This window comes from Heptranchias perlo, chromosome 41 (assembly GCF_035084215.1).
Source record: "Heptranchias perlo isolate sHepPer1 chromosome 41, sHepPer1.hap1, whole genome shotgun sequence".
Classification (NCBI taxonomy): domain Eukaryota; kingdom Metazoa; phylum Chordata; class Chondrichthyes; order Hexanchiformes; family Hexanchidae; genus Heptranchias; species Heptranchias perlo.
In genome coordinates, this window is record NC_090365.1 from 12,908,701 (window position 1) to 12,921,201 (window position 12,501).

Consider the following 12,501-nt stretch of genomic DNA (forward strand, 5'->3'; position numbering starts at 1 on the left):
AGGTGCTGTTGCATAAAGCTTGGCAGTTGAATGAGCTCTCAACACTCGCTGTCTAGGTTCACTCTTGAGGAATGACCACTTATGTAAGGTATTAGAGGATGGCCAGTATCCATTGAACCACACCCACTAAGAAGTCCACAATTTCAAGAAAGTGTGGGGGGGGGTGAGAAATAGCAGTAATTTTCTATTTGACATGGCATTGCTTCAGTCACCCTGCACTGTGAAGGTTCTGTTTGAACTGAATGAAAAGGTGATGCAACTATAGTATGCTTGGGAGTTTGAGCATTTATAAGCTCCTTGAACTTTGCTCGTGGTTTTGCCTTTGGATCCCCAATTTTTTTTTATTATTCATTCTCGCGATCTGGGCATCGCTGGCAAGGCCGGCGTTTGTTGCCTATTCCTAGTTGCTTTTGAGAAGGTGATGGTGAGCCACCTTCTTGAATTGCTGCAGTCTGTGTGGTGAAGGGACTCTCTCAATGCCATTGGGTGGGGAGTTATGTAATCAAATGTTTTTGCAGCAAACCTATTTTAAAACTACAAATAGAGATATTAACATTTTTTTGTTTTTAGAATTTATGACCTGCAGTTCCTGGATGAACTGATGAAAGTTGAGGCCCATGATTCTGAGGTTCTATGCCTGGAGTATTCAAAACCTGAAACTGGTGAGTAATTGTGAGAACCACTTTTTTGAAGACTGTCTCTGCTACTTGTTTGAATTCCCTTCTGATCAGTGCCCAGTTGCTGATCTTGTGAAGAAAATGCTTCTCTGAGTAACTGTTTTATTTAAGGTCTGAATGCAGCTGCTGTTTGCTGTTCCTCCCCCACAGTCATGTGTTTACACACACCAGTGTTCAGATTATAGATGGATCAATAACTTAATTGTAAATAAACCTAGTTTAAGCTGTGCTGCCACCCAACAAAAGCTGTGTCATTCTGGCTGCTATTTTCAAACAGTAGCCAGCTATTGAAGGGAAATAGGACTGGGTGTTGAAACTGAATAGTGGACATTTCCATTCCAGTACAATTAGGAAAAGCCTTCAGACCTTGCTGGAATTCCTCAAAAATACTGTGATGCATCTCAATGTAAAACTTAAAGGATAAGCTTTCTAAAAAATAAACTTATTCTCTACATTTATCAGTGATGCAGTATTAAAGATCAGGTTTAACAGATTGGAGCCACAATTAAGAATGAAGTTCATAATCAAAGTGTGTGTGATGTCATAGATTTTTAATTTCTTCACTGGTTGGGAGATAGGTTTCCTTTCACACACAAATTAAGGTGGTATTGCTTTTTTAAAAAATAAAATGAGGGTTTATGCTCCATTTTTCCCCAGCTGTGGTGGGGGAGAGATAGTGACCTGAGCCATCTGCTACTAAGTGTGGAAGAGTGGTCCCAAGGCAACTCTCCCTCTGATTTCCCTTCCCTGTGGGAAGGTTTTGGCCTTGGCTGATTGCTTCAACAAAGTAACATTATTGAAATGGGCTCAATTCCACACTTAACTACTTTTTGGAGATTGAACAATATGCCAAATGCAAGTACACTTAACTTTGTGCAGTTTAACATTCCTACCTGGAGTTAAGGTTTCTGTTTAAGTTGACTACAGCTGCATATTGGTATTTCCCAGGCAGCATGGAGGACAGTGAGGCTGAAAGAATTGGGTGATTTTAATTGGTAAATTTTTTTACAATTACACAATGTTTTAACTGAGGTTACAATGTATTTTTATATATTAAAAGCCATTAATTATAGGTTGCTAAATAAATAATTTAAATTAGTTCATGCAATTTGACATTGTTAGGCAACTTGTTCCAAGTACTTTTAACTTTCTGAAGTCTGTGGCCATATGGAAATGTGATTTTTTAACATACAATGTTTTTCATTTTATTTAGGAATGAAGCTGTTGGCAACTGCAAGTAGGGACCGTCTAATCCATATACTAAACGTGGACAAACAGTACAGCCTGGCACAGACGCTCGATGACCATTCCTCATCTATTACTGCTGTGAAATTTGCAGGTGCATTTTTTGGAGCCAAAATAGTTTACTCCAAAACTGCCTGACCACTAAAATGCATTGAATTTAAATTCCTTGTACAGCTTTCTTGCAGTGCATATTTGACTGTTTTTATAAATGATGCGTTGACCAACACTGAAGTGAAATTAGCTCTTGACTTTTTGTTGCGAACAAGTTGAAGTCACTAAATTGAGGATTATACAGCTAGAGTTAATGAAATAATATGAAAGTGTGCCAGAAAAGGTTGAAGTAGGTTGTGTAAGCATCTGCCAGTATCTGAGTAGAAGGAGATTTGTTTTCTGTTGTTGTGGTCCTCCTGCTATTTGTGTGCATGTGTTTTCTTTGTTGTCAGTGCTCCACTCCTGCTCTGAAGGTGCTGACCCATTGCTAGGGTATGCCTCCATGGACACCAGCAGCCCTGTGGTACCTGACCTAGGATTGCTGACAGAGCGTTGGCAAAGTATAAAAGCATAGATGGCATCACAGCTGAGCCTGATCTTGTTCTTATGCAAGATATACATGTACGCATGCACACTGTTTCTAGCAGGAATCACTTGAAGGAGATTTGTAGTGTGATCGATGGCTGTATTTTCCTCATTTCCATGGGCCTGGGGCCCTGAGACCAGTTTTAGTGCTTACTTCTGTGTTGCCCCTTAATGCTCATTTTCTGTTAAAGCTGATGCTAAATTGGAGCCCTAATGTAGTGGCTGGAATTCCACCATTTACAGCTCAAGTGGTTTTCAAACTTTTCTGCATGGGGAGCGCCCTATTCTAAATTAAGAAAGACAGTGCCAGCTAGCCAAAGGAAAACTGCTGTTATTTGTAGAAACACTTTTTAATCAGCATATGCCAACAGAAATCAACACATGCAGAACTCTGATGACAGACAGACAGAAGTCTGATCTTATGAACTGTTTGGAATTACCTTACCAGGCTTCTGGGTCCAGATACCCAATTTGAAAACCTGCAAACCACTTATAGAAACTATAGGTGGAGGAAGAATGGCATGAATGCATGATTAGCTAGTGATACATCAGCAATCCTACTAAGATGACCAGTTTGTTTTTTAATAAGTAGGATGCAGCAAGTGTTGGTTTACTTCATTGTCCAAGATGGTGCTTTTTTAAAAAACTGAATAGAGGAATGATCTATGTTTATAATTTTTTTTGATGCCATAGATATGGAATTTTTTTGGCAATAAGGATGGATTTTATAAACTTTCTGAAAGTATTATGGTTCTTAAATAATTTGAGGAGATACGGTCTGTTTTGCAAGGTGACTTTTTATTTTCAAATGTGCTTTCTAAATCTGTTCAAAGTAGCTGCCTCAGATTTTTATGTAGCATATGTACATAAGAAATTCTTGGGGGGTTTGGGTGTTAACATGTACTGGGTGAGAGATAAAGAACAGCAAAGTAAGACAAAAAATGTAGTAAGAGCTGCAAGAAGGGAATATAAAAAGAAACTTGCAAGGGATATCAAGATTAACCCCACAGTTTTTACAATTACATTAGAAGAAAAAGGATAATGTGGGCCCTTTTTTTTAAAAACAGATGCAGGTAATATTGCAAATGAAAATAAGGAAATGGCAAACTTTTGAATTATTACTTTGTGTCAGACTTCACATTGGAGGAAGAGGATAATATACCTGACATTCCAGGGAAACTAATAATGAATCTAGGACTGGAACTCACTAAAGCTAACATAAGCAAGAAAACAGTATTAGAAAAAATAATGGCACTAATCCCTGGGACTTGATGGTGTCCACCCCAGGGTTTTAAAGGAAGTAGGTGAGGAAATTGCAGATGCATAATCTTACAAAGTTCTCTCTATTCAGGGATTGCCCCTTTTTAGATTGGAAAATTGCATTAATAACGCCATTATTTAAGAAAGATCAGAGAGAGAAACCAGGAAATTATAGATCTGTTAGTTAACATCTGATGGGGAAGTTGTTGGAATCTATAATTAAGGACAGCGTGATTGAGCATGGAGAAATTTGAGCTGGTTGGAGAGAGCCAACATGGATTTGTAAAGGGTAGGTCATATCTAACAAACCTAATTGAATTTTTTGAGGAAGTTACTATAGTATACAGGGGAATGTCTACGGATGTAGTTTATATGGACTTCCAGAAGGCACTCTATAAGATTCCGCATAAGAGACTGTTATCTAAAATTAAAGCTCATGGAATTGAAAAAAAATTATTGACCTGGTTAGAAGATTGGTTAGACAGTGGAAGACAGAGTATGGATAATGGATATGTACTCGAATTGGAAGGAAGTGACTAGTGGTGACCCATAAGGATCTTTGCCGGGGCCTCAACTTTTCTCTATTGTGTTATCTAAGTCATTAATATAGAGAGCCATATATTTAAGTTTGCTGATGACAAAAATTGGTGGCATAGTAAGTAGTGTAGATGGAAGCAAAAAATTAGAGATATTAATAAATTAAGTGGGCAAAACTGTGGCAGATGAATTTCAGCGCAGGTAAGTGTGAGATCATCCATTTTGGACCAAAAAAGGATAGATCAGAGTATTTTTTTAATGGTGAAAAGCTGGGAACAGTGGCGATCCAAGGAGATTTAGGGGTCCATGTGCACAGATCGCTAAAATGTAGTAGTCGGAGACAAAAAAAAATGAGAAGTCTAATGGAATGTTAGCCTTTATAACTAGAGGGCTAGAATATAAAGGGGAGGAAGTTTTGCTGCAGCTGTACAAAGCCCTAGTTAGTCCACATCTAGAGTACCATGTACAGTTCTGGGCACTGCACCATAGAAAGGATATATTGACCTTGGAAGGAGTGCAGTGCAGATTCACCAGAATGTTACCAGGGTTCCAAGGGTTAGATTAGGAGACGAGATTACATAGAACTAGGCTTGTATTCCCTGGAATATAGAAGGTTAAGGGATGATTTGATTTGAGATTTTTAGGATTTTGAAAGGAATTGATAGGACAGATAGAGAGAAACTTTTTCTACTGGTGGGGGGAGTCTAGGACAAGGGGATACGACCTCAAAATCAGAGCCAGGCTATTCAGGAGAGAAGTTAGGAAACACTTCTTCATGCAAAGGGTGGTAGAAATGTGGAACACAGTCTCTCAAAAAGCTACTAGCTCAATTAATAATTTTAAATCTGAGATCGATTAGAGTTTTGCTGGCCAAGGGTATTAAGGGATATGGAGCCAAGGTAGGTGGATGGAGTTTCAATTCAGATCAGCCATGATCTCATTGAATGGCGGAACAGGCTCGAGGGGCTGAATGGCCTACTCCTGTTCCTATGTACTCTTAATCTCCACTGATGATTTGAGTACTGTTCCCAGTGATTGTATATACAATAATTGAAATTCTTGACTACTTTATTCTGAATTATTCCCTTTATTCTCCCTCCCTATAGCCAATGATGACGTTGTCAAAATGGTTAGCTGTGGTGCTGATAAAAGTATCTATTTCCGTACTGCACAAAAGGTAAACATTTTCTTTGGTTCCTGTATTTTTTTCTCTCTATTGCTTCACTTAAATTTTCTGCCTCATTTCCTTTTCAATCTGTGTATTCATGTAGTAGCTTGTCCCATCTCAAGGATGTCCCAAAGCCATTCACATCCAGTGAAGTGACTTGTGTCACCAAATCTATTGCCAGGCTGATAATACCACAAAGTGACCATTTTTGGAAGAACATGAGCAGTGCTGATAGATCAGCTTTGGTTGTTTTCCTTCTGCTGTGGTGCCTTGTCCTGATCTTGGGCTGGAATCAGGATCTCACTACGTTCAGAATTACTGGGAAAAAATCTGCATTGTTCTCCAAGATGCTGCACAAATGTGTTACTCAACTATTATGAATAACTCAGTGCCTTCTGTTATTTTCAATCTTTACTCTAACCTCAGTTTCCTTACACAATGGACATTTCCAGCCCTCTGCCAATGCAGTGCTGAAAACTACTGCTACTGAGTGAAATGAATGTCCAAATGACATTACCTCTTCAAATGATCTCAATGTGGCAGTGACTAGCTAAAATTGGCAGCAAAGCAGTAAGATTGTAGGTATCAGCCCAGACCTTGCTACTTGGTGACGTTGGGTGTTAATGTTCCCAAGTTGTGCCACCCTTCATGACTCAGTTTTTAAATTTTTCCAAAAAAAGCTTAAATAAAACTTACTCCCCTTCCACCAAATATTCAATCAGATGGAGTGGGATAATTAGTCAGTGTGAAATGTAGGAAATTGAGAACGTTTAAAGAAATCTGTTGTGGTTTTAGTAAAAGCAGATGACTTTTATTCTTGGAAAGAAGTTTAATCTCCACATACAAAACTGGTTTCCGGCCTTGCTCTTGTGGCCAGACGGGGCTTTAAGATGCTTTTTTAAAAAGAAACACACTTGTTTCAATGCACACTGTTTCTTGTGGTCTCGATGTTGCCTCCTGTCAGAAAACGATACAGATTTGGAAGAAAAAAATCATGTGAATTTCTTAAAGGGATAGTGTCCCAGAAATTTTTACTGGGATGATTGCAATTCCTATCTGTATGTAGAGGTTAATATTCTTTCAAAGAATGGTAGGTAATCCAAATTTTTACTGAGCACTGGTAATGAGCCCTTGTCTTTCAGTCAGTATTAATTTTCTTTTGGCAGTCTGTTGATGGAATTCAGTTTACAAGAGCTCACCATGTAGTCGGGAAGACGACCCTGTATGACATGGATGTTGATATCACACGGAAATATGCAGCTATTGGCTGCCAGGACAGAAATATTAGGTATGTTTTCTATTCTTGGGGGGAGGTGCTGTTCTTTGTTCAAGGTGAGGAATGTTAATGTTGGGAATGAAGCACTTTCCAATGGTGGGTACTAAAAACATCAAACGCCCCCAAGATCAAATCGTACGATCTGACTAGAGTAAAGTTCCTTAGCTCTTCCCCAAGTGTCAATGATGGATAGAATCTCCTAATCACCTGAAACATTGCTGATTGTGTAACTTGTTAAATTAAATATGAGCAGCAATTTGGTTGACTAATTTGAATGAAGTACTAGTTAAAGAGTTAAATAAATATTTTTTTTCAGTATGTTGCACACATTCTTCTCCCCACCTGGTCATCTGCCCTCTAGGTTTCTCTGCACCGTGTACCATCTTCAACTTAAAAAGGTAATCTGCTGCCAGAAATTTCACGATCTCACTCCAATTTCCTTTCCCTTCCGTCTCCAAAATGGGGGTGGGGGGTGCTACAGCCGCTACTCAGCACCTACCTTATATAGGAATTCACCTTGTGTCCTACCACTCTGGCACTGCATAGTGAATTTTAATTCCAGTAAATCAACAGGCTTTTAAATTCGATATTGGCAACATCTAATCGCTATCTCCTGATTCATCTACTCTTCTACTTCACTTTTTTTTTCAATTTTAATGTCCGTGAGCCTGCACCTTGTTTCTCAATTAGAAAAGGAGTTTGGATCTTAACCTCTATTGGAGAAAACATAATTGAGGAGGGACCTAACCTAGGTGTTTAAATGCAGCCCCAATTAATGTCAATTTAAGCAGATTATTGTATCTTTAGCTATGACTTCAAAACTGTAGGATATATTAAAAGTATGAAATTAACAAGCCTATAGTTTTTTGTCCATTTATAATCTATTTTCTGTAGTGATGTGAACTGCTTCATTGATAGTGAAGGCAAGCAGGTGACCTTCCAAGCCTCTGGATGCCACTGTTGATCTGGATGCCAAGATTGGTTTGACATATCATTTGATTTTTGCTTTCTGTGAGGAAACATCTCTTCCTCCTTAGGTGTGCCCCCCTTCGTTAACCCCCCCCCCAAAACTCTGCTGTGGCTGATACTAGGCTGGAAACTGAGGTATTGCTGGGGGCAACCAAAGATTTATTTGAGCTGAGTGAAATGTCACTTTTTGAGCAGAGCACTTTGTTCATCTCAGAACACTTTGGAACACCAGAACACTGTATGCTGAGAAACATGGGCTCAAAATAAATTAAGGACTCTGAGATGAAGGTTTGAGTTTTTTTTCGTTGCTGCTGACCGGCTTTTGAGTTTATCCAGTTAGTAGCTGACCAGGGAGATCCTAGGTGTGGTTCTTGGTCTGTTCTGTTAGCTGATCTTGGCTGGGGTTGTAGCAGAGCCATTATAATTGGTCTCAGACTACTAGACAAGGGAGGGGAAAAATAAACCAGGTTCCTATTCCTGGCCGCTATCCATAGGCTCCCTGCTACAAGTGCTAAGGACAGAATCAGGCTGAGCTGTGATGTCAGACACGAATGGTGCCTCATGCATGTAGGTGAACTATAGAAGGTAGCCAATGCCTATGGAACGATGCCCCAGCAGGGGTAAGTGTTGTAGGGAGAGGGAAAAACTAGAGAGGAGGAAAGAAAGAAAGAGAATTCATCTGTTTTACAAATCTGATTCTTTTTAATAAAATTACACTTTCTATATTAATGTTGCAGAATATTTAACATCGGCAGTGGGAAACAAAAAAAATGCTTCAAAGGTTCGCAGGGAGAAGATGGGATCCTCCTCAAAGTAAGGAATAGAAATCTCAGCAGCATCTGAAATAGCACAATTTTTTTAATGTTGTCTTTTCAATAGTTTTACAAGGGATATAATGCTTTGCCACAGCCAACACTACATGGGGATCTAGATTTTTGAATGAAGCACTAGGGTTCAATGAGGAATCATGTCTCTGAGACTGACCTTTTTTTCAAAAAAATACATTCTAATGAATGTCGAGAGAGATAGTTGAAGTGCGGAATGGCGAGCCCATATCTCCATAACTCTGCCAATGCACAGCTGGATCAATCCTGAGAGAAGAACATTTCTGATTAACGTAGAAGAGGATTATTTTTCTATTATGTTCTGGAATACATAAATGTCAATAAGATGTAAAACAGCATGAACAAATGTACAAAGTTTTACCGAGTGTTAGACGAGAGCTTCTATCTTGTGTAATTGACCTTGTAGCTTGGCAGGAGGCTGTACTTTGATATCTGTGGTCATGCATGGCAGGGAAATAGTGGATCACTGTTTTAGAAAAGCATATCAGAGATTTTGTTCTATACCACCAACTGAGAATCCCCAAATGTGCCGATGGAATAAGAGACATCGCAGCTGGGTCTCCCCAGAAGAATCAAATCTAGCAGAACAGTACTCATCGGAACCACCTGCAGCTGCTGAATTATATAGAATTGCATAGTCTACAGCACAAAACAAGCCATTCGGCCCAACTGGTCTATGCTGGTGTTGATGCTCCACACGAGCCTCCTCCCTTCTCCCCCCCCCCGCCCCCCCCCCCCCCCCCACTTCATCTAACCCTATCAGTGTGGCCTTCTATTTCATTCTCCCTCGTACTTATCGAGCTTCCCCTTAAATGCACTTATGCTATTCACCTCAACTATTTCTTGTAGCGGCAAGTTCCACATTCTTACCACTCTCTGGGTGAAGAAGTTTCTCCTGAATTCCCTATTGGATTTATTGATGATTATCTTGTATTTTCGGCCCCTAGTTTTTGGACTCCCCCCACAAGTGGAAACATCTGCTTGATCTACTTTATCAAACCCCTTCGTATTTTTTAAGACCTCTATTAGATCACCACTCAGCCTTTTTACTAGAGGAAAGAGCCCCAGCCTGTTCATCCTTTCCTGATGAGTATATCCTCACAGTTCTGGTATCATCCTTGTGAATCTTTTTTGCACCTTCTCCTCCAGTGCCTCAATACCCCTTTTTAAAATATGGAGACAGAATATATGGAAGAAATAGTTGACAATCCCCCTTCTCTACAGATGGCTTTGAAGACCCCACTGCACTTTGTCAAACACCTTATTTACTTTGCAGGGAAGCAAAACAACACTGCATATAATTGCCACACAAGATGAGCTTTGTCCACTGATCTTATCAATGCTGCACAAATTATCTCCAGCAATGTTTATGGGCCTGTTGGAGTCACATCTGCTATTCTGCAGAAAGCTAGCAATTAAAGAACATGAAGAACCGCCCATTCCCATAGCTTGTAGGAACTGGCCCAAGAAACCCTGGAAGTTGAGGACTGATCTTTTATGTTGGAATGGGGGTTCTATGGGAGTGTGCTAATATTTGCAGCAGTGTAGGGGTCTCCCAAACAAGCTTTGAAAAAGCACAGATGGCATATTTCAAAGGCCATTAAGGTTGTTCTACTGCAGTTCACTATATACCTCTATTATTCCAGTACACTGCACCTCAGTTTATACAACAATGCCATCTCAATTTATTTGTCATCGTTACAGCTCTACTTGTTCTGTCCATCTCCATTAGCTCAGCTGGCTGCAGGTAGTACAGTCTTCTAGGTATGTTCCTGCATCATCTGACCGCACCCACTCCGATTGACAATTAAAGTGAGTGACCTCAAGAGCCTGCCCTTCAAACCAAAGACTGAGCTGGGGCGCCCCCTGCTGCTAAGTAATGGGAGCATTTCAGTACAAGTAAATGACATGAAATGAAGTGCTTTTTATAAAGGAAGTGTTTAGTTTCAGTAGTGCTTGAAAGGTTTAATGGGAATATTTGCACCGAAACCAAGCACATTTTCTGCTTAATCTTCAATTGATAGAAAGGTATTTTGCATAGTGTCTGTATTTTTCACATTAACGGCTTCTGAATTGCTTCATTTGCTAACACTTGTTTTTAAATATAGGGGATTTCTCTTGTGACTATTTCAAGTCTCAGTTGAGGTTCCTAGCATTGTTTTTGTTGCTTTGATTTCTAGGTCCAGATGGATCCCTCTGGAACATTTGTAGCCACTAGTTGTTCTGACAAGAATATTTCCATCTTTGACTTCTACACTGGAGAATGTGTAGCCAGCATGTTTGGGCACTCAGGTACTCTTGTTACATCAACATACAAAGCAGCTTAATTTAGCTTTCAATTTCTTACCTTCTGTTTTGTATTTTTGTTAAACTATTCATTTTCTGTCATTCCTTAAACCTAGCCTTTTTTTCCTTGGTGAATATCCAGTAGTCTATTTTACATTTTTACATTAAACTGCATAAGAGTAACTAAAGTTGTGCTGCCCAGGGAGAAAATCTGAGTGGGTTGGGTGGCTACTTGCACTAATGCCGCATACGAGAAGCAATTGGAGTGAATAGGAAAGAAGTTTCTGAATTATTCACATAACTAATTCATGGGGTTATGTGAACATTTTTAAATAATGTGATACTTCAAGGATGTGGAATTGATTCAGAATAAGCTCTTGAGATCAAGTTGTAAAGCGATGAATTTTCCTGCATGCTTTCAAACATTTGTTTTCTATAAGGAGAACCTGCACATAATCGTGCATATTTAACAGGATTGAGCTATGCTGTAAAAAAAAAAAGAGCTGCATAACCAGTTACAAGTGTGGTATGTCATAGAAATTTACTTCTCAAAAGCTTTGATTTGTAACCAGGTACAAAAACAGTCCTGCAGTCTTTTCGACAGCTCAAGATAATAGGATTTTCCCTATGGTGTACAAAATTATGAGGGGCACAGATAGGATGGATACTAAGGAGCTTTTTCCCTTCGTTGAGGGTTCAAGAACAAGGGGACATAGATTCAAGGTAAAAGGCGGGAGGTTTAGAGGGGATTTGAGAAAGAACTTTTTCACCCAGAGGGTGGTTGGAGTCTGGAACTCACTGCCTGAAAGGGTTGTGGAGGCAGGAACCCTCAACATTCAAGAAGCATTTGGATGAGCACTTGAAATGCCATAGCATACAAGGCTACGGACCAAATGCTGGAATATGGGATTAGAGTAGACAGGGCTGATGACCGGCGCGGACACGATGGGCCGAAGGGCCTCTATCCGTGCTGTATGACTCTATGACTATGTGAAGCAGGGTATTTTGTATTGGTTAATCCAAGTGACAGTGAATGCTGCGGTACCTCCCTCTTTTTACATGCTCAGTACTGACTACTCTGCGTGATCGGATTCAGATTGGCTCTGGATAACCTGAAGTGAATCCAATCCTTGGGAGAGTGCACAGACGAAGTGTCAGGAGTTGGCAGGTAGCCTGCCCCACCCAGAGTTTTTCTGTGTTAGGTGTGATGGAGATTCAATTTGGATTTTACTTCATGAGGTTTATGAAGGTTCACTTCATAAACCTCATGAAGTAAAATCTCTATCTGCCACACCAGTTGACAGTTTTTCTAATTTAAGTCTGATCTGAGATTTTGTTTTGATTTACATGAATTATACTGATGGGAATCCAGCATTGCCTATAGTGGCAAAAGTCCAGATCCGTTATTTGTAAGTGGTGCCTCCGTGCAGATCCATAGTTATAAAGATGGTGTTTCATTTTGGCGTCTGATAGAATTAGATTGAAAATGAATAAAATTCAAGGAGCAGCAACTTGTGAATTTCTAAAATGAACTTTAATTCGGTGTCACTGAAACTCTACAAACAACTAAAAAGTGTTTGCATGTAGGTTTGAATGAATTTGAATTCGGTAATAATGTAAACCGATCGCAAAAATTGTACAGATTGTTTTCAAATTAATTTT

General features: G+C 39.5%; 1 protein-coding gene across 2 annotated transcripts in view; it reads left to right on the top strand.

The window, feature by feature from the left end:
- LOC137306065 (mitogen-activated protein kinase-binding protein 1-like) overlaps positions 1–12,501 on the top strand; it is a 93,583-nt gene that overhangs the window by 42,080 nt on the left and 39,002 nt on the right. For both annotated transcript variants that reach the window (XM_067975124.1, XM_067975125.1), the window contains exons 12-17: positions 571–662; positions 1,891–2,016; positions 5,402–5,472; positions 6,630–6,751; positions 8,446–8,521; positions 10,734–10,845. In XM_067975124.1, the coding sequence (XP_067831225.1) occupies positions 571–662; positions 1,891–2,016; positions 5,402–5,472; positions 6,630–6,751; positions 8,446–8,521; positions 10,734–10,845 (599 nt within the window). The remainder of the gene's footprint in view (positions 1–570; positions 663–1,890; positions 2,017–5,401; positions 5,473–6,629; positions 6,752–8,445; positions 8,522–10,733; positions 10,846–12,501) is intronic.